The sequence below is a fragment of the Saimiri boliviensis genome, chromosome 14 (genome assembly GCF_048565385.1).
Source record: "Saimiri boliviensis isolate mSaiBol1 chromosome 14, mSaiBol1.pri, whole genome shotgun sequence".
NCBI lineage: Eukaryota > Metazoa > Chordata > Mammalia > Primates > Cebidae > Saimiri > Saimiri boliviensis.
Window position 1 is genome coordinate 5,110,541 of NC_133462.1, and position 27,289 is coordinate 5,137,829.

General features: G+C 45.6%; 1 protein-coding gene across 7 annotated transcripts in view; it reads right to left on the bottom strand.

Annotated features, from left to right (window-relative positions):
• Window positions 1–252: 252 nt before the first annotated feature.
• ZNF331 (zinc finger protein 331) overlaps window positions 253–27,289 on the bottom strand; it is a 41,945-nt gene continuing 14,908 nt past the window's right edge. For 5 of the 7 annotated variants that reach the window (XM_074385995.1, XM_074385994.1, XM_074385996.1 and 2 more), the window contains exons 3-6: window positions 23,727–23,794; window positions 12,423–12,506; window positions 10,171–10,297; window positions 253–3,790 (exon numbers count right to left, since the gene is read on the bottom strand). In XM_074385995.1, coding sequence (XP_074242096.1) covers window positions 2,535–3,790; window positions 10,171–10,297; window positions 12,423–12,431 — 1,392 coding nt within the window. In that variant the 5' untranslated portion in view covers window positions 12,432–12,506; window positions 23,727–23,794 and the 3' untranslated portion in view covers window positions 253–2,534. Of the gene's footprint in view, window positions 3,791–10,170; window positions 10,298–12,422; window positions 12,507–23,726; window positions 23,795–24,646; window positions 24,826–27,289 lie in introns of those variants that run through there. The other 2 variants (XM_074385997.1, XM_074385998.1) reach the window with 2 other exon arrangements.

Here is a 27,289-nt window from a genome sequence, read left to right on the forward strand (position 1 = left end):
TTGCTTTCGCTTTGCACAGAGGACTCATCCTAAAATCTTTCCTGTGTGAGATCCAAGAACCCTCTCTTGGGGTCTGGATCCGCACCCCTTTCCTGTAACAACTCTCCTCCGGGCACTGACCGCTTCCCCAGGACGAGCCCACGTGCCTCCCTCCCGCCCCGTCCCTGCTGTGGGGCCACCGCCAGGATTTGGTAGAGGTCCAGTCTGCTGGCACTGTTCCTTCTTGAAAAGGTTGTGTCTGACTACCCAATAAAGAGACCTGCGCATCTTTGATTTTATTAATATTTTTGATTGACAAATAATTGGATTACACTGATTGAGTAGAAGGTTATGTTCCAATGCATGTACACAATGCGGAATGATTAAATCAAGCTGATTAACACAACCATCACCTTGCTTTCTTCTCCTTTTTCCCTGCGGTGAGACATCTGAAATTTACTTTGTTACTGTAACTTTAATTGAATCATTCTGGTCTCTGCCTAGAGGGTCAGCACGCTGTGCTTGTACTCCACATTTCCTGGAGGAGCAATGACATTGAATACATTTTCACTTGTTCACTGGCCATTTGCTGATCTTCTCTTGTGACCTGCTTAAGTTTTCTCCCCTTTAAATTGATTTGTTTTTTAAACGTGAGGGATTTTTTATATTTTCCACGAGTTTCTTTGTCAGGTGTAGTAGAGCAAACATCTTCTTCCAGTCCTGTTTCTTGTCTTTTCTCTATCTTAACCACATCATTTGATGAACAGAATTTTGCACTTCTGCTGATGAAGTCTAACAACTTTTTATGTCCGCTGTGTTTTGCCTACTAAGAAATCACTGGGTAACTCACAGTTGTGACAATAATCTCTTAATGGTTTCTTCTAGAAGATCAACAGTTTTTTCCAGACTCACTGCACCCACAGGGTGTTTTCTTGTAAAAATTCACTAATGGCAATACTAATGGTAGTAACGATCACAAAAACAACAATAGTTATTTATTGAACTTACACAATATTCCAGTTACACTTTCAAAGACTTTACATGTACCATTTAATTTCCAGTTTCCACGGCGGGAGTCTCGGGTAGATGTGATTATCCTTATGTACAAATAATGCACAGGGTGTCCATGTGGCAGACAATGCACAGGGGCAGTGGGTGGGGGATGGCGGGGACAACTGGTAGAGCGGGTGCCATAACTAAAGGCTTTCTTATGTGTTACATTAGCAGGGTTATTCCACAGATGCCACGAATAAAGACAGAATGGTATTGGTAGTCTTTATGTATTCATTAAACTAACCTACACGATAAAAACGTTTACACCAAAAACACAATCATTAAGAATTAAGAAAAAGTGATTTTTCCACTCTTCGAATTTGCCTCTAGAATGACTTCTGATATTCTGTAAGCAGAAGAGTGATCAGTGGGCTGGACATGGTGGCTCATGCCTGTAATCCCAGCACTTTGGGAGGCCGAGGCAGGTGGATCACCTGAGGTCAGGAGTTGGAGACCAGCCTGGGCAACATGGTGAAACCTGTCTGTACTAAAAATAAAAAATTTGCCAGGCATGGTGGTGCCTGTAATCCCATCTACTGGAGAGGCTGAAACAGGAGAACTGCTTGAACCTGGGAGACAGAGGTTGCAGTGAGCCAAGATCGCACCACTGCACTCCAGTCTCGGCAAGAATGAGACTCTGTGTCCAAAAAAAAAAAACAACAATCAGTGAAGGCTTTCCTATGTTCAACAGTATCAGGAATTTTTCTCATGTTGAGCAAGGCATGAATGTAGTCTAGAGGCCTTCATACATTCTTTGTACAGAAGCCCCCTCTCACCTGAGGGGCATACATTCCAAGACACCCAGTGGATACCTGAAACCACAGATAGTACCGACTGTGTTTTTTTCCCGTACATATATACAACACTATATACTACATTTTTTCCTGTACAAACATATCTAAAGTTTAATTTATAAATTAGGCACAGTAAGAGATTACAACAATAACTCATAAAATAGAACAACTGTAACAATATGCTGTAATAAAATTATGTGAACGTATCTCTCTCTCCCAAAATATCTTATTATCATGTAGCTCTTAGCAACCTCAGTATACATTTTTTTCCCTTTTCCTTATTGAGAACTTTCACCTTTTCACTGAAAAGGAAGCACTTTGTGGCTTCTCTTTGGCATATCCGAATTACCAGCATCACTACTCTTGCTCTTTGGGGCCACTGTTAAGTGAAGTAAAGATTACTTGAGCACAAGCACTGTGAGGCCATGATAGTCGATCCGATCACCAAGGTGGCTACTAGGTGACTAGCAGGGTGGCAGCATATACAGCGCGGATGTGCTGGACCAAGGGGCAAGTCACATCCCCGGCTGGTTGCAGCAGGACAGCAAGAGATGTCATCACGCTACTCAGAAGGGCACACCATTTGAGCCTTACGATTTATTTCTGGAATTTTCCATTTAATATTTTTGAACCGCAGCTGACTGCGGCTAACAAAACATGGAGAGCGAAACCACGGATAACAGCGGGCGGCTGCGTTCAGAGGGAGCTTCAACTATTGTGGATCCTCTGATGTTCTCGGAGGAGGTTTAGCTGGTGACACGCCTTCCCACATTCCTTACATTCGTAGGATTTCGGCCCACTGTGTGTTTTCTGGTGCTGTGTAAGCTGATGGCCATGACTAAAGCTCTTCCCACAATCTGTACACCCGTAGGGCTTCACCCCGGTATGAATTCGCTCGTGTTTCACAAGGCTCGAGCCGTAAATGAAAGCCTTCCCACACTCCTTACATTTATATGGGGTTTCGCCCGTGTGGATTCTCTCGTGCTGAGTGAGATGATAGCCACAATTGAAGGCCTTCCCACATTCTGTGCATTTGTACGGCTTCTCGCCCGTGTGTATCCTCTCGTGCTTCACGAGGCTGGAACCCCAGCGAAAGGCCTTCCCGCATTCCTTACACTCGTGGGGCTTCTCACCGGTATGGATCTTCTGATGCTGAGTAAGGTAATTTACTCGAGTGAAGGCCTTCCCACATTCTTGACATTCATAGGGCTTCTCACCTGTGTGGACTCTTTTATGCTGAATGAGGCTTGAGCCACAAATAAAGGCCTTCCCACAGTCTTTACATTCGTAAGGCTTCTCCCCGCTGTGAATTCGCTTGTGCTGAATGAGTTTGTATACACGGCTGAAAGTCTTCCCGCAGTCTTTGCACTCGTAGTCTTTCTCCCCAGTGTGGAACCTCTGGTGCTGGGTGAGCTCGTCGCCACGCCGGAAGGCCTTGCCACAGTCTTTGCATTCGTAGGGTTTCTCCCCAGTATGGATTCTTTTATGAATAACGAGGCTTGAGCCCCATCGGAAAGCCTTCCCACAGTCTTTACATTCGTATGGCTTCTCCCCGGTATGGATTTTCTGATGCTGAGTAAGCTGATTGCCCCATCGGAAGGCCTTCTTACATTCTTTACACTCGTAAGGTTTCTCACCAGTATGGATTTTCTGATGTTGACTAAGTTGATAGCCGCGACTAAAGGCTTTCCCGCAATCCTTACATTCAAAAGAATTCTCCTTATGATGTCTCCGATGGGATCTGGGAGGGGTGCCTTCTCTAGCAGTGGGCCTTTTTACACAATTGATGACCATTCGATTGACATACCTGCCTCTCGAGCGCTGTGGTCTTTCAGGCGTACCTTCATATATCCAGTTATGGCCAAGGGATTTACTTCTTCTATCTGAATTCCTTTTGGAAACGCGTATTTCATGAAGGCTTTTTTCTGTAGGTAAATTCTTAGTCTCATAGGCTGACTCCAAATCTGGAAAAAAAGAATGTTTTGTTTCCTTTAGAGGGACACAAGCACAAATAAACCTAATCACAAACCAAAAACTCTTCTAATAGAAAAAAAATTATCCAGTAAAATAAATGTGAATCACCCAGGGCTCTTATTCAATGTACATTCTACTTCTGGCACCATGATACTTAATAAGAATTAATCAGAGACATTTGTTCTAAAGTGAAACATGAAAAAGGTCCCGACAGTTAGTCCCATGATTTCCTGTATCTATTATTTCTTATTTTGATGATGAAAACACGTATTTGTAGATGATGTGATGATATACTTGGAAAGCAAAAGAAAACCAAATACAGAAGTAGTGTCACGAAACAATGTGCAGTTGGATAGCTGTGTGTAAAGCATTCTGAAACTGATACACACATATGTTGGCAATATTATTAAAAGTAACTGGGCGAAGGGCCAGAGTGCTGGCTCATGCCTGTAATCCCAGCACTTTGGGAGGTCAAGGTGGGCAGATCACTGGAGGTCAGGAGTTTGAGACCAGCCTGGCCAACATGGCAAAACCTTGTGTCTACTAATAAAGTACAAAAATTAGCCAGGTGTGGTGGTGTGTGCCTATAATCCCAGCTACTCAGGAGTCTGAGGCAGGAAAATCGCTTGAACCCGGGAGGCGGAGTTTATGGTGAGCCGAAATTGTGCCACTGCACTCCAGCCTGGGTGATAGAATTGAGACTCTGTCTCAAAAAAAAAAAAAGGTAACTGGGTAAAAGGATACAACATTCAAAAGCAACAAAAAATACAATTTACAAGACTTAAAAAAAAATGTAAAAAAAACTATAAGGAAAACTTTGGAACTTGGGCATCAATAAGGAGGCTAACAGCAAAGGACTGAGAAAAATCTAACATATAAATCTATGAGTTCATAATGGGACTACAAAATGTTCAATGGCCACCTTTGGAGCATGCTAGGAAACCAGTCCTTTATTATAAAAACTGACAACTGGCTGAGTGCAATGGCTCACACCAGTAATCCCAGCACTTTGGGAGACTGAGGTGGGTGGATTACTTGAGCTCAGGAGTTCAAAACCAGCCTGGGAAACAGTGAAACCCTGTCTCTATAAAAAATATACAAAAATTAGCCAGGCATGGTGGTGTGCACCTATAGTCTCAGCTACTCAGGAGGCTGAGGTGGGAGGATGGCTTGAGCCCAGGAAGTCAAGGCTGCAGGAAGCACAGACTGCATTACTGCACTCCAGCCTTGGTGGCAGAGTAAGACCCTGTTTCAAAAAAATAAAAATAAAATAAAAAGAGAGAGAGAAAGAATACAATATAAAAATTGACAAAGAAAAAGAACAAAGTTTTTATCCTTCTTCGCCAATATGAGCAGCGCCACTGCAGAAGCAATTAGCAGATGGGACAAACTTTCTCTTTAAATTATGACAGCTAATAAATGAAGGAGCAGTGGTAAGCGTGCAGCATTTGGACCCACAGTGTAATGAACTGTAAGCACTATCAATGACTGACTGCCAACAGCAAAGAGCTATAACCAGGTATTAGGTGCTTTATGGTAGAGGAACACTAACAGCACCCAGGAAGCAGTACTGCCAACACCTACATGTAAGAAAAGGCAAACAGGTACTTAAAGCGAGGCTAACCAACTTTCAGGAATGATAAAGAACAGAGGATGGCCGGGCACAGTGACTCATGCCTGTAATTTCAACACTTTGGGAGGCTAAGGTGGGTGGATCACGAGGTCAGGAGTTCGAGACCAGCCTGGCCAACATGGTGAAATCCCATCTCTACTAAAAATATAAAAATTATCTGGGCATAGTAGCACGTGCCTATAATCCCAGCTACTCAGGAGGCTGAGGCAGGAGAATCGCTTGAACCCAGAAGGCAGGGGTTGCAGTGAGCCGAGATTGCACCATTACACTGTAGCCTGGGTAACAGAGTGGGACTTTGTCTCAAAAAAAAAAAAAAAAAAAAAGAACAAAGGATGATGTCACCTCTACCCCTGCTACTAAAGGAGGTGTGGCCCACAGACCAGCAGCACCAGCAACACATGAGATGGGGTTAAATAAGACAGAAAAAAAGGGGTGACAGGGACACGGGGTGAAGATCTTTCTTTCCCAGAGGCTTTGGGCCTAAACCTTTGTAGAGAGCTTCTCCGACACCTCAGGGTACCCCTGCTCCCTGCCTAGCAGGGATGCTCTTTGTAAGGATGGCTGATGGGCTCTCACTTTCCTTTGTGTGGTGGTCTTGTCTTTTCCCTCACAACCATCAAGTCTCATTCCCTTAATTCTATAAGACGGTACAGTTGGCTTTGAAATGATATGCTCTGCTTTAAAAAAGACACAAAAAAAAAAATGCCAGAGGATGTAGACCTTAAGGAAGAATTTCAAGCTCAAAAATTAAAAGAAGAAATTATTTTTATTTTTTTGAGACAGTGTCTTGCTCTGTCGCCCAGGCTGGAGTGCAGAGGCACGATGGCAGCTCACTGCAGTCTCTGCCTCCTGGGTTCCAGTGATTCTCCTGCCTCAGCCTCCCGAGTAGCTGGGATAACAGACGCAAACCACTGTGCCTGGCCTAATTTTTTCTATTTTTCAGTAGAGATGGGGTTTCACCACGCTGCCCAGGCTGGTCTTGAACTCCTGACTTTAGGTGATCTGCCCACCTCAGCCTCCCAAAGTGTTGGGATTACAGGCGTGAGCCACTGTGCCTGACCTCAAAATTTTTTTGATTGAGCATTAATCAAATTTATTAACAACTAGAAGTCAAAATGCTCTTGAACTGGGTGTGGTGGCTCACGCCTGTAATCTAAGCTCCTTGGGAGACCAAGGTGGGTGGATTACTTAAGCCCTGGAGTTGGAAACATGGTGAAACCCCATCTCTACCAAAAAAAAAAAAAAAAAAAAAAAAAACCCCAAAAAATTAGCTGGGTGTTGTGGTGCGCGCCTGTGGTCCCTGTTACTCAGGGGGATGGGGTGGGAGGATTGCTTGAGCCCAGCAGGCTGAGGCTACAGTGAGCCATGATCACACCAATGCACTCTGGCCCGTGTGACAGAGTGAAAAATAAAAACTTATTTAGAAAAAAAAGAAATGCTATTGATAAAGGCTTCACAAAGAGAAAGGAATAAAAAACAGGAAACCAGAGAGGTAGGGAAAAAAATCTTATTTTTTTAATGTATGAATGCATCTTTTTTTTTTTTTTTTTTTTTTTTTGAGACGGAGTTTCGCTCTTGTAACCCAGGCTAGAGTGCAATGGCATGATCTCGGCTCACCGCAACCTCCGCCTCCCGGGTTCAGGCAATTCTCCTGCCTCAGCCTCCTGAGTAGCTGAAATTACAGGCACGCACCACCATGCCCAGCTAATTTTTTGCATTTTTTTTAGTAGAGATGGGGTTTCACCATGTTGACCAGGATGGTCTCGATCTCTCGACCTCGTGATCCACCCGCCTCGGCCTCCCAAAGTGCTGGGATTACAGGCTTGAGCCACCACGCCTGGCCCTGAATGTATCTTTTTTATTTTATTATTATTTTTTTGGTTATCATAGACACCTGAGCTCCAATCACAATGAATGTATATATGTATATACGTATGTATTTATTTTTCCGAGATGGAGTCTTGCTCTGTTGCCTAGGCTGAAATGCAGTGCCACCATCTGAGCTCACTGCAACCTCTACCTCCCGGGTTCAAGCAATTTTCCTGTCTCAGCCTCCCAAGTAGCTGGAATTACAGGCGTGCAGCACCATACCTGGCAAATTTTATATTTTCAGTAGAGGCAAGGTTTCACCATGTTGGCCAGGCTGGTCTTAAACTCCTGACTTCGTGATCTGCCCATCTTGGCCTCCCAAAGTACTGGGATTACAGGCGTGAGCCACTGTACCGGCTTTAGTTTTTATTATTTTTGAGACAGAGTCTTGCTCTGTCACCTAGGTTGGAGTGCACTGGCATGATCTCGGCTCACTGCAACCTTTGCTTCCCGGGTGCAAACAATTCTCCTGTGCCAGCCTCCATAATAGCTGGGATCACAGGCGTGCACCACCATACCCGGCTAATATTTAATTTTTTTGTTTGTTTGTTTGTTTGTTTGAGATGGAGTTTCGCTCTTGTTACCCAGGCTGGAGTGCAATGGCGTGATCTCGGCTCACCGCAACCTCCACCTCCTGGGTTCAGGCAATTCTCCTGCCTCAGCCTCCTGAGTAGCTGGGATTACAGGCACGTGCCACCATGCCCAGCTAATTTTTTGTATTTTTAGTAGAGACGGGGTTTCACCATGTTGACCAGGATGGTCTCGATCTCTTGACCTTGTGATCCACCCGCCTCGGCCTCCCAAAGTGCTGGGATTACAGGCTTGAACCACCGTGCCCGGCCATATTTAATTTTTTAATTTTATTTTTTTTGTAGAGATGGGGTTTCTCCATGTTGATCAGGCTGGTCTTGAACTCCTCTCAGGTGATCTGCCTGCCTCGGCCTCCCAAAGTGCTGGGATTACAGGCATGAGCCACCACACCCGGCCCCAGCTAATTTTTTATATTTTTATTAGAGATAAGGTTTACTATGTTGGCCAGGCTGGTCTCAAACTCCTGAACTCAAGTGATCCGCCCACCTCGGCCTCCCAAAGTGCTGGGATTACAGGTACGAGCCACTGCACCCGGCCGAGAAAAGGTCCTATTTTAAATTTCTGTACGCATTATGCCTGGAGGGAAGTGGAATATGATGGCTGGCAGCATGGAATCTGGGGCCCAAAATCGTTACATTCAATTCTAGCTGCTGCTCTGTCTGACCACACCACTTCGTGCCTGAGTATCCTCATCTCCAAAATAGACAATGATTTGCCTATCTCATCTGCTTGTGAGAATGAAATGGTATGCACTCACACACATAGTGCTTACAACAGTGCATGGCACAGAGTAAGCAATACGTAGATATAGCTTACATGTGTTTATATATATATATATATTGTGTGTGTGTGTGTGTGTGTGTAAAAAAAAAAAAAAAATATATATATATATATATATATATTTAGTGATGGGGTCTTGATATGTTGCCCAGCCTGGAGTACAGTGGTATGATCATAGTGAACTGCAGCCTTAAACTCCTCGACTGAAGTGAGCCTCCTGCCTCAGTCTTCCAAGTAGCTGGGATTACAGGCAGTGTCACCATAGATGGTTTAGCTATTAATATTGTTATTTTGCTAGAAGAAAAATAAGTTTCCAGAGATGTTTACAAGAGACTGTCATTCAATGTTCAATTCAAAGTTCAGGGACTGTAACTTTCTTTTTTTTTTTTGAAACGGAGTTTCGCTCTTGTTACCCAGGCTGGAGTGCAATGGTGCGATCTCGGCTCACCGCAGCCTCCGCCTCCTGGGTTCAGGCAATTCTCCTGCCTCAGCCTCCTGAGTAGCTGGGATTACAGGCATGCGCCACCATGCCCAGCTAATTTTTTGTATTTTTAGTAGAGACGGGGTTTCATTGTGTTGACCAGGATGGTCTCGATCTCTCGACCTCGTGATCCACCCGCCTCGGCCTCCCAAAGTGCTGGGATTACAGGCTTGAGCCACCGCGCCCGGCCGGGGGACTGTAACTTTCAACCTCACTTCAGGTATGATATGTAAGAAATGAAATATGGCTGGGCACGGTGGTTCAGGCCTGTAATCCCAGCACTTTGGGAGGCCGAGGTGGGTGGATCACAGGGTCAGTAGTTTGAGAGCAGCCTGGCCAACACAGTGAAACCCCGTCTCTACTGAAAATATAAAAACATGGCGGACACCTGTAATCCTAGCTACTCGGGAGGCTGAGACAGGAGAATCACTTGAACCCGGGAGGTAAAGGTTGCAGAGAGCCAAGACTGACTCACTGCACTCCAACCTGGGCAACAGAGTGAGATTCTGCCTCAAAAAAAAAAAAAAAAAAAAAAGAAATGAAATATGCTAACTCTGGTTTTACACAAATTCTGTTTGTCTAATCTATTATATTTCAAGCACATAGGCTGGCTCACTGGAACAAGTCAGGGCACTGTGTCCACATATTTTCCCTAGAGATAGGTCCCTAGAGTACCACAGACCACCAACAGCAATTTGAGTATCAACATAATATTACAGGACAAACTGGTTCCTTTGAAGATGGTCATAAAATAAATATCCTAGAATTACAACTCATTCCATGGACATTAGGAAGAGAGCTGATTATGGGGGATCCTAGCAAAGGCGGGAAGGTAACTGATGGATTTGAGAGGAAGGTGTGTGATGCTCATGGCCATACCAGTAAGAAGACTCAACACACTCCTTGCGAACAGGAATAAGAAATTCAACTAGTTTCTGGAAAGATGGTCCTGACATTCACAGTGGAAAGCTGACATTCCAGGAAGCAGTCTAAGTTATGTGGGGTGTGCAACTCACCCAGTGAGACCACGTTACTGTAGTTTTCCAGCATCACATCCCAGTACAGGTCCCTCTGAGCAGAGTTCAGACAGGCCCACTCCTCCTGAGTAAAGTCTATGGCTACGTCGGCAAATGTCACCAAACCCTGAAAGAGAAACCCACATATGCGTGATGACGTGAAAGGAAACAGCTTCCAGCTGAAGGAGACAAGAGGCCACACTTATGCTAAATATCCTGCTAGTTTAAAAAAAAAAAAAAAAGTGGCCACCCTCTGGGTAGGCTGAGCACCGTGAGTAGACTGAACGCCTGTGGCACAGGCAGGAAGAAGAATACCTGCATGTCACTCAAAAGCCGTACCACTGCAGAGAAAATGACTTGTACTGTGCAGAATCCTCCGTTAGTCAAACCTGCCAGGAAGTTTACAAGCAGTGTCTGCTACATGCCTCCCTTAAAGTTCTCAACAAGTGTGGGTTCCTATGGCATCTTTTTTTTTTAAGGGGGGAAAAAATCAAGATTTTTAAGTTTTAGTTCAAAAAATGGAGTTTGCATGTTTAAATGTTTTCAAGCCTCAAGTTCATCATGCCAAACTACATTTTAAGCAGCCTTCCTTTAAAGCATTAAAAAAAATCCAAGCCGGGCGCGGTGGCTCAAGCCTGTAATCCCAGCACTTTGGGAGGCCGAGGCGGGTGGATCACGAGGTCGAGAGATCGAGACCATCCTGGTCAACATGGTGAAACCCCGTCTCTACTAAAAGTGCAAAAAATTAGCTGGGCATGGTGGCACGTGCCTGTAATCCCAGCTACTCAGGAGGCTGAGGCAGGAGAATTGCCTGAGCCCAGGAGGCGGAGGTTGCGGTGAGCCGAGATCGCGCCATTGCACTCCAGCCTGGGTAACAAGGGCGAAACTCCGTCTCAAAAAAAAAAAAAAAAAAAAAAAAAAAAAAAATCCCACACAGGGAAGCCAGACTGTTTATTACAGTTATCCACTTAGATTGACCAAAATACCTAAGGCTTTCTCCAATTCTGGGGTATGTGATCATCTCCTACTTCCATACTAGAAGATCTTCACAGTTGTTATCATCTACCAACGCCGACTGTTTTCTTGTTTTTGAGAAAGAGTCTTGCTCTATTGTCCAGACTTGGCTCACTGCAATGTCCATCTCCTGGGTTCAAGCAATTCTCCTGCCTCAGCCTCCCAAGTAGCTGGAATTATAGACACATGCCACCATACCCTGCTAATTTTGGTATTTTTAGTGCAGAAGAGGTTTTACCATGTTGGCCAGGCTGGTCTGGAACACTTGACCGTAAGCAGTCTGCCCACCTGGGCATCCCAAAGTGCTGGGATTATAGGCGTGAGCCACCGTACCTGGCCCCCTGTTCCTGATTTAGAGGATACTAATGTCAGATTATTTGGAACCATCTTGCAGTCTGACAGGTCCATTCAATAAGAAAATTTATCTTCCAGTTTCCCCAGCAAGAACATGAGCTCTAAGGCCGGGCGTGGTGGCTCAAGCCTATAATCCCAGCACTTTGGGAGGCCGAGGCGGGTGGATCATGAGGTCGAGAGATCGAGACCATCCTGGTCAACATGGTGAAACCCCGTCTCTACTAAAAATACAAAAAACTAGCTGGGCATGGTGGCGCGTGCCTATAATCCCAGCTACTCAGGAGGCTGAGGCAGGAGAATTGCCTGAACCCAGGAGGCAGAGGTTGCGGTGAGCCGAGATTGCGCCATTGCACTCCAGCCTGGGTAACAAGAGCGAAACTCCATCTCAAAAAAAAAAAAAAAAAAAAAAAGAACATGAGCTCTGTTCAAAGGTCCTAATCATAGCCCTATTTACTTCTAAAAGTCTCATGAAGCTTGGGATCTCAACACACACTAAGACTGATACCAGCGACGGAGCATCCCCTCCTATCTACGCAGAAAACAAGATCAGTGGAGGATTTGTTTCTCATGTGGTCAAATGGGACCAACATACCTAACTTATCAAGCCATGGATTTAAGTATTTTCCTCAAAGGACTTTGTTACTTCACTGCTCTGACATTACTCTTGCCAAAACAGTCAGTAATAGGACATACTAAGGTGCTCACTCATTTCCCAAAAAGGTAAATATGGAGCTACATGGCATTATCATTCACTAGAATAGAAAGAATCGGGAAATAGGTAATTATAAAGAGTTTGACTAGATAAAAGGCTTCAGATAAATCACAAGCATATGCACAAAACCCAAATATCATAGTTCAAGAAGGAAAGAGAAATACACACTTACCTGGGCCATTGTTTTAGAACTGAACAACTGATCAGTCTTCTTGGGGTTTCCTCTGCAGAAGACACAAATTCCGAGAGGCTAGAGCTAGGGGTGGTGAAAAACGAGAGATTAAAACAAGGAGCGGCCAGACATGGTGGCTCACACCTGTAATCCCAGCACTCTGGGAGGCCAAAGCAGGCGGATACCTGAGGTCAGGAGTTCAAGACCAACCTGATCAGCATGGAGAAACCCCGTCTCTACTAAAAATACAAAATTAGCCAGGCGTAGTGTTGCATGCCTGTAATCCCAGCTACTTGGGAGGCTGAGGCAGAAGAATCACTTGAACTTGGGAGGCAGAGGTTGTGGTGAACTGAGATCTCGCCACGGCACTCCAGCCTGGGCAACAAGAGTGAAACTCCACGAAAAAAACAAAAAAACAAAAAAACAGGTGCACCCTGGGTCCCCAAAGTGATATAATATGACCTTTTGGCTCCTCTGTCTTGGCTTCCCAAAACAAACACGTAACTGTGACAGATCTGGGAAAAATTAAAGAGCATTATGGATCAAACCTAAATCAAGCTCTCAATGAAACCTCAGGAAATCCACCTGCACGAAGCAGAGGATGCTTTCCTTTTTTTTTTTTTTTGGTCTCAAAGACAGGCCCAGACAATTTAACAGAAGGATTTCGTTTCTGGCCAGCCCCCTATCGGAGACTGACAGGTGAGATGTAATAAAGTATGCGGTCTTGCCCAAAAAGAAGTCTGGCCTTTGCCCTCTGCTTCTGAAAGTAGTCTATATTATATCTACTAGGAGTGTCTTTGTTTCTGCTGGGGGCATCCATTTATCCCAACAAAGAGTCAGTATATTCAGAATTATCTGGTCATGAGCCTGACATCAGTGGCTGTCCTCAGGATGATGTCCCATTCCTGGCTCCTTTCTGAATGTGTGACCTGGAATTCTCCACAGGTCTTGACCACAGGCTGTCTTGCACTTCTTCTGTTTAGTTTCCCTTAGTGGATTATAGACACTGTACAGGCAGCAGCTGAGTCCACTATATCAGACTCTCATTCCAAGTACTAATAGCCACAGCATCTGACATATTGTAGGCACTGAACAAATGTCTAATTTTGACTCAGAATTCCACATTCTGGAATTTATGATAAGGAAATAGCTATAGTAGTCTACAAATGCATGCCTAAGAATGTCAAAAAAAAAAAAAAAAAGGGCCGAGCGTGGTAGCTCACGCCTATAATTACAACACTTTGGGATTATAGGCACAAAGAGGGCAGATCATATGGTCAGGAGTTCAAGAACAGCCTGACCAATAGGGGAAACCCCATCTGTATTAAAACTACAAAATAATTAGCCAGGTGTGTTGGTACATGCCGGTAAACCCAGCTGCTTGGGACGCTGAGGCAGGAGAACTGTTTGAACCCAGGAGACAGAGGTTGCAGTGAGCTGAGATTGAGCCCTTGCATTCCAGCCTGGGCAACACAGAAAGACTCCTTCTAGGGGTGGTTAAAAAAAAAAAAAAAAAAAAAGCAACAATGAAAAAAAAAAAGCCACCTTCCAGAACCTATTCTGAGAAGATGCCAACTTGAAAACATTAGCAAGAGGGTGAATCTTTTTTTTTTTTTTTTTGAGACAGTCTTGCTCTGTTGCCCAGGCTGGAGTGCAGTGGTGCAATCTTGGCTCACTGCAACCTCTGCCTCCCAGGTTCAAGTGATTCTCCTCCCTCAGCTTCCTGAGCAGCTCAGACTCTAGGTGCATACCACCACACCCAGCTAATTTTTGTATTTTTAGTAGAGATGGAGTTTCACCATGTTGGCCAAGATGGTCTTAAACTCCTGATCTCAAGATCTGCCTGCCTTGGCATCCCAAAGTGCTGGGATTGTAGGCATGAGCCACTGTGCCTGGCGTGAATCCTGTGTTCTATGTGAAATGAAAGATACATGTGAACTTTTTTTTTTTTTTTTTTTCTGAGACGGAGTTTCGCTCTTGTTATCCAGGCTGGAGTGCAATGGCATGATCTCGGCTCACCACAACCTCCGTCTCCTGGGTTCAGGCAATTCTCCTGCCTCAGCCTCCCGAGTAGCTGGGATTACAGGCACGCGCCACCATGCCCAGCTAATTTTTTGTATTTTTATTAGAGATGGGGTTTCACCATGTTGACTGGGATGGTCTCGATCTCTTGACCTCGTGATCCACCCGCCTCGGCCTCCCAAAGTGCTGGGATTACAGGCTTGAGCCACCGCACCCGGCCACATGTGAACATTTTTAACTATGGTCATCTTATTTGTTTATCTTGCAAATGTTACTTATACAGTCCATATTTGTTTCCTGTATCTGTAACCTTGCTAATGCTATCTGGAAAGCCCGAATTTGTAAGACACTCAATGATTAATTACCTTTTACCAGTGATTACTATCATGTTCTGGGAAAGAAACATGAAAATTCTAGAATCTCTAGTTCTTATTTTTTATTTTATTTAATTTATTTATTTTATAGCTGCCCATCACTGATTTTTATTTATTTTTTTTTTTATTTTGAGATGGTCTCACACTTTTACCCAGGCTGGATGGCAGTAAGTAGCCTTAACTCACTGTAGCTTTAACCTCCTGGACTGTAAGGAATCCTCCCACTTCAGCTTCCTAAGTAGCCGGGACCACAGGCGTACACTACATCATCACACCTGGCTAATTTTTTAGTTTTTTGGAGAGATGGGGTCTCACTATATTGCTCTGGCTGGTCTCAAACTCCTGGCCTCGAGCAATCCTTCCACCTTAGAATCTCTAATTTTAAAGGCTGTCTTTCTTGATAATTTGCTGCCACAGATTAGATTCAAAACTAGATTTAAAGAGTCTCTGGTGTATTTACATGATTAATTAGCAAGATCCCATGCTCCAGAAAGAAAATACATACAGGCTTAAAGGCAAAAAGGAGGACTAGAAACATTAATTACAAAAACGAGGACTGGAAACAGTAATTACCTCTGGATTGTAATTATGGGTAATTTAGAGACTTTTCTCTAAGAGCTCCTTAGGGACTAATTTTTTTCCCCCAAGCAGGCCTGCATTAATTCCATTATAAGACATTTAATGAGATAGTCTCAAATTAAAAAAAAAAAAGCAAACGCAAACATAATTACGGGGGAGAAGGCACACTGTAGTCGTTAAGGAAACTCTGCACGGATAGGCCTGCCTCTCAAATGTGTGTATGTGTGTGGTGTGTGTACACGTATTTTGAGGCAGGGTCTCACTCTGTCGCCGCTGGAGTGCAGTGGCATGAACACAGGTTACAGCAGCTTCAATCCTCGGTTCAATCCTCCCACCTCAGCCTCCCTAGTAGCTGGGACCACAGGTGCACATGCCTGGCTAACTTCTGTATTTTTGTAGAGATGGAATCTTGTCATTTTGCCCACCTCTCAAATATGTCTCTTTGGTAATTCCAGTACTTTCAAAAGTGCTACCTTGCATGGCAAAGGAAAATTAAGGTTGCAGATGGACTTAAAATTGCTAATCAGCTGACTCTTTTAAGATAGGGAAGATTATCTTTATTTTTTTACTTTTTATTTTATTCTTATAATAGAGACAAGGTTTCTCCATGTTGGTCAGACTGGTCTCAAATTCGCGACCTCAGGTGATTCAAGTTGGTCTTGAACTCCGGACCTTAGGTGATCCACCCACCTCGGCCTCCCAAAGTGCTGGGATTACAGGCGTGAGCCACTGCGCCCAACTGGGCAGATTATCTTAAAGTTATCCCAGAAGGCACAACGTAATGACCAGAGTACTTAAAATTAGAAGAGGAGGTGGGCCAGGCACAGTGGCTCATGCCTGTATTCACGGTACTGAGGTTGGGAGTTCGAGACCAGCCTGACCAACATGGAGAAATTCTGTCTCTACTAAAAGTACAAAATTAGCCAGGTGTGGTGGCGCATGTCTGCAATCTCGGCTACTCAGGAGACTGAGGGAGGGGAATTGCTTGAACCTGGGAGGCGGAGGCTGCAGCGAGCCAGGATCGCACCATTGCACTCTAGCCTGGGCAAAAAGAGTAAATCTCCAACTAAAAAAATAAGAGAAAGAAAAGAAAAGCCAGTTATGGTGGCTCATGCCTATAATTCCAGAACTTTAGGAGGCTGAGGTGGGCAGATCATGAGGTCAGCAGTCCAAGACCAGCCTGGCCAATATGGTGAAATACCACCTCTACTAAAAATACAAAAATTAGCTGGGCATGGTGGTGGGCACCTGTAGTCCCAGCTACTTGGGAGACTAAGGCAGAAGAACTGCTTGAACCCAGGAGGCGGAGGTTACAGTGAGCCATGATCGTACCACTGCACTCCAGCCTGGGTCACAGAGCAAGACTCTTTCTCAAAAGGGGGGTAAAAAAAAGAAGAGCAGGGTCAGAGGAAGAGAAGTATGTGAAGACACAAGTAGGGCCATCAGAGTGATGTGATGGAAAAAGGACCTGTCTTTGTAGGCTTTTGTGATGGAAGAAGAGGTCATAAATTAAGGAGCATCGGCAAAATCTAGAAGCCAGCAAAAGCAAGGACACAGAATATCTCCTAGTCTCCAAGCACAAGCACCTCCTAGAGCCTTGCCAACACCCTGGTTTTAGCCCAACGAGTCCCACTTCAGACTTCTGACCTCTATGATAGTAAGATAATATATCTGTGTTGTATTAAGCTAACAATCTACAGTAATTTGTCAAGGCAGCAAAAATAAACTGACGTAAGGCCTAATATTGAAAAAAATAGTGTCAGCTGGGTGCGGTGGCTCATGTCTGTAATCCTAGTACTTTGGGAGACTGAGGTGGGTGGATCACTTGAGGTCAGGAGTTCAAGACCAACTTGGTTAACATGATGAAACCCCATCTCTACTAAAAATACAAAAGATTAGCTGGGCATGGTGCTGAGCACCTGTACTCCGAGCTACTCAAGAGGCCTCAGGCAGAGGAATCACTTGAAACTTGGAGGCAGAGGTCGTAGTGAGTTGAGATTGTACCACTGTCCTCCACCCTGGGCAACAAGAGCAAAACTCTGTCTCACAAAAAGAAATCATAGTGTCTCTGAAACAGGCATAACCTTCCTGTTCTGGAACCTCCTTTCACTGTGTCTTGGTAATACAATCAGATCCTGTGATACAACTGTGTGTATGTATATGTGTGTATATATGTGGGTGTGTATATATGTGTGTATCTATATGGTGTATGTATATGTGTGTGTGTATGGTGTATATGCGTATATGCGTGTATATATATGTAGATGTGTATATACATGTAGGTGTATATATAGTAAGTGCATATATGTGGTGTGTGTATATATGGGGTATGTGTGTATGGAATGTATATGTGTGTGTATATGTAGGTGTGAATATTGAGATATGTGTATATGTGCATACAGGGTCTATATATGTCGATGTGTTTATGTGTGTACATATGGAGTGTGTGTGAATATATGGGGTGTATGTGTATGGCATGTATATATGTGTGTGTATATGTAGGTGTGTATATTGAGATATGTGTATATGCGTACAGTCTGTACATATGTCAGTGTGTATATGTGTGTACATATAGGGTATGTGTGTATATATGGGGTGTATGTGTATGGCATGTATATGTGTGTGTATATGTAGGCATGTATATTATGAGGTTTGTGTATATGTAGGTGTGTATATGTATGTATATATGGGGTGTGTGTATATGTGTATATATGTAGGTGTGTGTATATGGGGTATGTGTGTATATATGTAGGTGTGTATATGTGTGTATACATGAGGTGTGTGTATATGTGTGTATATATATGGGTGTGTATATATAAATGGGGGTGTGTATGTGTGTGTGTATATGTATATATGGGGTTCGTGTTTGTGTGTGTATGTTCTTGTCCATGGTTCCTGGCTCATAATTTCACACCCCTTGTTACAAGCTTAATGCTAGGGCACTTTTGGCCTCAGAAGCAGGCCCGAGGAATGGAATCTGTCTCTCCGATCTTCTCTTGCCCTCTTTTCACCTGCCCAAAACAGGACTCTAATCTGATTATGGGTCATAAGATCCTCACTCCAGAGACAGTCCTGCCCCATACCTGTAGGAAGGAACGCTGTACTGAGAAGCCAAGAAGAATCTGAACAGAAGGGCCTTGCTGAGTTTCCCCACTCAGTCTATTAGCATTAGATCAACTCTATTTGTCCAAATGCATTCTGACACAGTCATGCATGCTTCAGTCACACCTATCCAATGAAGTCTCCGTTTAAAAGGTCTAACAAGACAGGGTGAGGAGAGCTTCTGGACAGCTGAACAAGAGGCGGCTGATAGGAAGGTACACAAGAACTCATGCATGTGCTGAAAAGGTAGTGCACCCCAGTTCCACGGGAACAGAAGCTCCTGTGCATGGGACCCTTCCAACCCTAGCCTTACATATCTCTTCATCAGGCTGTTCATCAGTATCCTTTATTTTTTTTATTTTTTATTTTTTTGAGACAGTCTCACTCTGTCACCAGGCGCCAGGCGTGACCTCAGCTCACTGCAACCTCTGCCTCCCAGGTTCAAGCAAATCTCCTGCCTTAGCCTCCCAAGTAGCTGGGACTACAGGCATGCGCCATCATGCAAAGCTAATTTTTTTGTATTTTTAGTAGAGACAGGGTTTCACCATGTTGGCCAGGATGGTCTCGATCTCTTGACCTTGTGATCCGCCCATCTCGGCCTCCCAAAGTGCTGGGATTACAGGCTTGAGCCACCGTGCCCAGCCCACAAAGCCTTTTCTCTGAGACAGAGTCTTGCTCTATTACCCAGGTTGGAGCGCGGTGGCATGACCTCACTTCATTGCAACCTCCGCCTCCCAGGTTCAAGTGATTCTCCTGCCTCAACTTCCTGAGTAGCTGGGATTACAGGTGTATGCCACCACACCCGGCTAATTTTTGTATTTTTACTAGAGACAGGGTTATCCCATATTGGCCAGGCTGGTTTCAAACAGCTGGCCTCAAGTGATCTACCCACCTCGACCTCCCAAAGTGCTGGGATTACAGGTGTGAACCACCACACCTGGCCAAGTCTCAAAGTTTTCTGTGTTGATTACTATTGTGGTGTGAGAGAAGAAAAATGGGTTGGTTTCGTACACACTGACCCTGAGCACAGTACTGTGCCTGAATAGCCTCTGAAGACACCCAATAAACTAAGTATCTTTTTTTTTTTGAGACGGAGTTTCGCTCTTGTTACCCAGGCTGGAGTGCAATGGCACGATCTCAGTTCACCGCAACCTCCGCCTCCTGGGTTCAGGCAATTCTCCTGCCTCAGCCTCCTGAGTAGCTGGGATTACAGGCACGCGCCACCATGCCCAGCTAGTTTTTTGTATTTTAGTAGAGACGGGGTTTCACCATGTTGACCTGGATGGTCTCGATCTCTTGACCTCGTGATCCACCCGTCTCGCCCTCCCAAAGTGCTGGGATTACAGGCTTGAGCTACCGCGCCCGGCTTAAATTAAGTATCTTATTCCTAAGTTCCTATACTGAAATTCTGTTCCCTAGTGTGATGGCATTAGGATATGGGCCTTTGGAAGGTGATTAGGACATGAGAGTGGAGTGCTCAGGAATAGGATTAGTGCCTTATAAAAAGGATCCCAGAGAGCGATCAGCTCTCTTTCTACCACATATGGACATGGCATGAGGGCGGCTGCCTGCAGCCTGGAAGAGGGCCTCACCAGAGCCTCCTTGCACTGGCACCCTGCTCTCAGACTTCCAGCCTCCAGAAATGTTAGAAATTAATGCTTGCTGTGGCCAGACACGGTGGCTCATGCCTGTAATCCCAGCAATCCGGGAGGTGGGAGTGGGGGGCCTGCCTGAGCTCAGGAGTTTGAGACCAGCCTGGGCAACATGGCAAGACCTTATCTCTACAAAGTATTAAAAAATTGGCTGGGTGTGGCACCTCACACCTATAATCTCAGCACTTTGGGAGGCTGAGGCAGGCAGGCTGCTTCAACTCAGGAGTTGAAGACCAGTCTGGGCAAATGGTGAAATACCGTCTCTACAGAAAAAGAGCCAGGTGTGGTAGCTCACACCTGTAGTCCCAGCTACTCAGAAGGCTGAGGTAGGAGGATGGCTTGAGCCCAGAAGGCAGAGGCTGAAGTGAGCCGAGATCGTGTCACTGCACTCCAACCTGGATGACAAAGCCAACTCCATCTCAAAATAAAAATAAAAACAAGGCCAGGCGTGGTGGCTCAAGCCTGTAATCCCAGCACTTTGGGAGGCTGAGGCGGGCGGATCACGAGGTCAAGAGATCGAGACCATCCTGGTCAACATGGTGAAACCCCGTCTCTACTAAAAACACAAAAATTATCTGGGCATGGCGGCGTGTGCCTGTAATCCCAGCTACTCAGGAGGCTGAGGCAGGAGAATTGCCTGAACCCAGGAGGCGGAGGTTGCGGTGAGCCGAGATCGCGCCATTGCACTCCAGCCTGGGTAACAAGAGTGAAACTCCGTCTCAAAAAAACAAACAAACAGGCCGGGCGCAGTGGCTCAAGCCTGTAATCCCAGCACTTTGGGAGGCCGAGGCAGGTGGACCACGAGGTCGAGAGATCGAGACCATCCTGGTGAACATGGTGAAACCCCGTCTCTACTAAAAATACAAAAAATTAGCTGGGCATGGTGGCACGTGCCTATAATCTCAGCTACTCAGGAGGCTGAGGCAGGAGAATTGCCTGAACCCAGGAGGCGGAGATTGCGGTGAGCCGAGATCGCGCCATTGCACTCCAGCCTGGGTAACGAGAGCGAAACTCCGTCTCAAAAACAAACAAACAAACAAAAAAATAAAAAATAAAAACATACAGCCACCTGTGGTGGCTTGTATCAGTAGCCCCAGCTACTTGGAAGGCTGAGGTAGGAGGAATGCTTGATCCCAGGAGGCTGAGGTTGCAGTCAGCTATGATCACGCCACCGCACTCCAGCCTGGACGACAGAGTGAGACCTTGTTGCAAAAACAAAACAAAAACAACAAAAAAGGCCCAATGCAGTGGCTCACACCTGTAATCCAAGCACTCTGTGGCCAAGGTGGGAGGATAGCTTGAGCTGATGAGATCAAGACTAGCCTGGGCAATGCAGTCAGACCCTGTCTCTTAAAAAGAAAAATTTAAAAAAAAAGTTTGCCCTTTTAGCCACACAGTCTATGGTATTTTGTTATAACAGACTGAATCAACCAACACAAGAATTCAGAAGAGTATGCAAAATAGAAGAGAGGCTGGATGCAGTGGCTCACGCTTATAATCCCAGCACTTTGGGAGGCTGAGGCAGGTGAATCACCTGAGGTAAGGAGTTTGAGACCAGCTGGGGCAATGTGGTGAAAACCCCGCCCCTACTAAAAATACAAAAATTAGCCGGATGAGGTGGTACATGTCTGTAATCTCAGCTACCGGGAGTCTGAGGCAGGAGAATTGCTTGAACCCGGAAGGCAGAGGTTGCAGCGAGCTGATTCCATACCACTGTATGCCAGCATGGGCAACAGAGTGAGATTCCGTCTCAAAAACAAAACTAAACAAAACAAAGAAGACAGTTTAGTACAAAAAATGTGCTTAATAAATGTGACCAGGCTGGAGCAGCAGCAGAGACGCTAGGGCCACAGTTTGCACTGTCACACACCTCTCCTTCCTTCACTGAATACAACTGTCATGTTGGATAGGATAATTACAAAATGTCTTATTCAACAGAATTTCTAGGTACTTTTGACACGTTCTGTTGTTTATAACTATTAGCCGTGCTTAATATTATGTCATATGCATTTTTCTTTCTTATGGCTATCTCTAAATTTACTTATTTGTAGCTGCAGTGTATTCTATGAAATAAATGTGGTATAATTACTTAACCATGTGAATCATCCTGAACAGTAATTGTCGTCAAGGTAACATAGTCCTTGATTCTCTATCAATGGTCTGAATGTCTTTGAGAAAGGTAAAAAGTCTAAATGTCTTTCATGGCCTTCTTAATGCCATGAAATTACAGAGTATCTCCCCAGGGGGGAAAAAAAAAGACACTGATAAACATACACAGTAAGTGTATACACAATGATCCTTGGGAAATTATAAATGGAGTCAAAAATCAGCTGGACCTGCCCAGGCATGGTGGCTCACACCTGTAATCCCAGCACTTTGAGAGGCTCAGGCGGGTGGATCACCTGAGGCCAGGAGTTTGAGACCAGCCTGGCCAACATGAAGAAATCATGTGTCTACTAAAAATACAAAAATTAGCCGGGTGTGGTGGTAGAGGCCTTTAATTCCAGCTACTTGGGAGGCTGAGACAGGAGAATCCCTTGAACCCAGGAGGCAGAGGTTGCAGTGAGAAGAGAATGCGCCACTGCACTTCAGTCTGGGCAAGAAGAATGAAACGTTGTCTCAAAAAAAAAAAAAAAAAAAAAAATTCAGCTGGACCTGTAAGCACATGTCTATAGTCCCAGCTACTCAGGTGGGGAGGAGATCATCCCTTGAGCCCAGGGATTCAAGGTCACGGCGAGCTGTGATCACACCACTATACTCCAGCCTGGGGGACAAAGGGAGACCTCTTTTTTTAAAAAAAACCCCACAGAACAGCTTGTGCACGGTGGCTGATGCCTGTAATCCCGGAACTTTGGGAAGCTGTGGCGGGCAGATTGCTTGAGCTCAGGAGTTCAAGATGAGCCTTGGCAACATAGTGAAACCTGTCTCTACAAAAAACACAAAAATTGGTCCCAGCTACTCGGGAAGCTAAGGTAGGAGGATCACTGCAGTGAACTGTGATTGTGTTGCACTCCAGCCTGGGAGGCAGGGTGAGACCCTGCCTCAAACAAACAAACAAACAATCCCACAAAACAAAATGAAAACCAACAACAACACAGAAAATAGGACTTCAGGCTAAGGATTCCAATTCTAGATCATTTAAAGCTGTGGTTCATTCTGTGGCAGGCCCTCCCGTTAAGGATAACAGTTCTAGACCATTTGAGGCTGTGGTTTACTTTGTGGAAATCCTTCTAGTTAAGGATAACAGTTTTAGACCATTTGAGGTTGTGGTTCATTCTGTAAACTTGCGAACACCCACCCCAGTTACCTTCCTATGTACGTTGCTCCTGACGTACAGACATCCAGACTTAGCACATAACAGCAGCACTCACTGCACACTTACACTCCGGGGTGCTGGTCTGTGGGTTTTATGCATGTTAATGCATTTCACCCTCCTCACAAGCCTATCTTCAGAAGGCTCAAAAAGCTAAGAGGCAGAAATAGGACTCAAATCTCGGTCACCTACATTTAATATTTGGTCTTAAGTCTTATAAACACGTATCATTTAATTTTTTTAAAAAAAAAAGGAAACGTACCTGAACCCTTTACGATGTTTAACGATTTGTCTTCCTCCTCGCGGACGCTTTTTCTGAAGGATGCTGGCCTGGGGGAAACAGAATTTCGGGAGGACAAGCAACGTTAGAAAACACCTGGCATACCTAATGAAACCAATGAGAAATACGAGGCCCCGAGATGGGGTTTCTGAGATTCCTGAAGAGCACGCTGAGGTTAATGAGATGATGAAGTGTGGAGCTGTCCCTCTCCGGGTCTCCCACACCAGGGACCTGTCCGTCTGAGGAATTCTACTCCTGAGGCCACCATCTCCTGTCACTCAGGCGGCCTGCATGGACAGCACATCTGGCTCTGAAAGTGTCCCCTCATGGCTGTTTCTCCCTTCTAGGTGGTGAATTTCCCGGTGGGGCTCAGGTGCTCTCGTCTCTCTGCAGCCCTTGTTCTCAGGCAGGTACCGTTTGTTTAGAGGGTGAAGGCAGGGGCTGCAACAGCAACGCTGGAGCTACAGGTCACGCTGTCACACACTCCTGCGCCACCCAGAAGGCCCGATCACCCTCACCCAGTCAGTACAAGCCTGCACTGCTCAGCCTCACCACAGCACACGCTGTCCCGAGACACATCTGTGTTCGTCACACCCACTAACGCCCAGCACAGCCATGCTGCCGGCCCCGCCACACCACACCGTGCAAAGGCGCATCCCTGGGACACGGAGACCATCCGGGCCGCCGCCCCCCACAGAGCCTCCAGAGTTCACCTGGCAGAGCAGAGTCCCAGGGACGCGCCAACGAGGTTCACAGGCGCACCCCAAAGCCTCTGGAGCACCCCCGGACCCCAGTTATGGGAAGAATCCGGCTGCGTTACCCCCAAACTCCCTCCAGCAAGTGCGTCACTGTCAGAAGCCTGGTGCCCGTCTCTCCCTTGGAGCCACACGCGCCAATCTCACCTGCACGGACTGGCGGAGAGGCAGCGGTTGCGTCACCAGTGCAGACGCGCACCCAGCACGGCCCCCACGGCCCCCACTGACGCTCGCGTGCACCCGTGTCACAGTTACGGGGACAGAGCCGCCGCGTCAGCCCCGCACTCCCACGCAAGTGCGTCACACACTGGGTCCCACCACCCCCCTGGAGGCCAGTGCGCATGCGCATGCGCACCCCGGACCCGGGAAGAGCCTGGCGCACCCAGCGGCCAGAGCGCGCAGGCAGCAGCAGAGCCCGACACGCATGTGCACACAGATCCTGACACACATGGACACAGACCCGACACGCATGTGTGCGTGCAATCGTATGTGTGGTCACCTAGACCTTGACACGCATGTACGGCCACACAGACCCCTACACACATGTGCGCCTGCACCCTTCCTACCCCTTCTTCCTTGGCCTCTCCCGAAGCCGCAGGCACACTCTGCGGTCCCCCAACCCTCATGCTCACGGCACCCCTGGATTCCTCCTGGGAAGGGAATGCCCCACTCAGGCCGAACCACACCGGGGCCTCCGGACCGTGTCCGGGGAAACCAGAGCCCCAAACCCCGTGTCCCAGCATGCAGCGCCTTAAACTCCTGGGGGAGGTGGGGCGGCTTCTGGGAAACGAAGTCTGGCATGGTCCCAGGCAGGGGTGGAGAGGGGCCGTGTCACCTGAGGAGGGTGATGCCGGGGAGCCACGGCTGTCCTCAGAAGGGTGTCCTCTCCCAGCCCCTCTGGGGCATCACCTGGATTTCTCTGCAGGCTGCCAGCACAGGCTGCCCTAAGCTGCTATTCGGTGTTCCTTGCTTATTGGACTGTAAACAATATGCAGGCAGCAATTATGCCCGGTTAGTCACGCTCTCAGTCTAAATACTGTCATAGGGTCTACAAAATGTTGCGAGTACTTAACGAGTCTCATTTTGACTCAAAATTCCACGTTTTGGAGTTTATCCCACAGAAATAGCTATAGTAGTACACAAATGTATGCTCAATATGTTCGGAGATCATCTTGTGTGTGTGTGAAAGCTTTTTTCTTTTTTTTTTTTAATTGATACAACTGTAGATTCTTAGGTAGTTGTACAAGTAAAACTGAGAGAGCCTATGTATGTTTCACCTGGTTACCCCAGCTGGTGATTGTAGTGTACAGTATAATATCACTGCCAGGACATCATCCATTGATGTTATCCAAATTTCAAGATAGCTTTTTTTTTTTTTTTTTTTTTTTTTTGAGATGGAGTTTTGCTCTTGTTGCCCAGGCTGGAGTGCAATGGCATGATCTCAGCTCACGGCAACCTCCACCTCCCGGGTTCAAGCGATGTTCCTGCCTCAGACTGCTGAGTAGGTGGGGTTACAGGCATGTGCCACCATGCCCGGCTAATTTTGTATTTTTAGTAGAGATGGAGTTTCTCTATGTTGGGTCAGGCTGGTCTCAAACTCCTAACCTCAAGTGATCTGTCTGTCTCAACCTCCCAAAGTGCTGGGATTACAGGTGTGAGAGCCACCGTGCTTGGCCAAGACAGTAATTTTTAAAAATGTAAATCTTGAAGAAGATAGAGGAAAATATCACTGTAGAGGGCAGAATAAATTACAGTCTGCTATATAATGGCATAAAATACATTTACTAGGCTGGGCATGGTGGCTCATGCCTGTAATCCCAGCACTTTGGGAGGCTGAGATGGATGGATCACCTGATGTCAGGAGTTAGAGACCAGCCTGACCAACATGGTGACACCCCACCTCAAAAAAAAATAAAAATAAAAATACATTTACTAATGGTGATACTGATTCACATAAATTGAAACAGCGTATCATGTATAACTAAGAGAGGAAGGTAGGTTTGAAAAGGTACATATAATTTGGGAGGAGACATTTTGGTGAGATTAAGAACACAGGCTCTGAGCTCTAACAGTTATTAACTGCTGGTTTCCTCACTAGTAAAACTGGAATAATACTATAAGGCACGACTGTCTCAAATATTTAGTATCAGAATATCTAATACATACAGTAATATATAAAGATTTTTTAAGTTTGTGGTTACTACTGAAAATCAGTAACATTACATTATCCTGAATCCAGTTTTAAAAAAGAAACTCAACTGCTATTTTTAATTTTTTTGAAACAGGGTCTCGCTTTGTCACCCAGGCTGGAGAGCAGTGGTGTGACCTCAACCTGTGTCTCCTAGGCTCAAGTCATCTTCCCAACTTAGTCTCTCAACAGCTGGAACTGCAGGTACACACCACCACGTCTGGCTAGTTTCTGTATTTTTTAATTTTTATTTTATAGAGACGGGGTCTCGATACAATGCGCAGGCTGGCCTTGAACTCCTGAGCTCAAGCAATCTGCCTCCTTGGCCTCCCAAAGCGCCGGCATTACAGGTGAGGGCCACTGCACCCAGCCTCCTGTTTTTTTCTTATACTAAAGTATGTACTTGTCAAACCAGCTGTCTATATAGTGTATGCTAACTAAAAAGAACTTTCAGAGCCTGATGTTAAGAATGCAATTTGTTTTGTTTAAGCATGCTAGGTATAAAGATTCTGAGACACATAAAGAGGAAATGTTCCCTCTCACAAGCAAGTAGGGGAACAGAGAGATGATTCTGCATCAAAAACTGTGCTCAAATAATATAA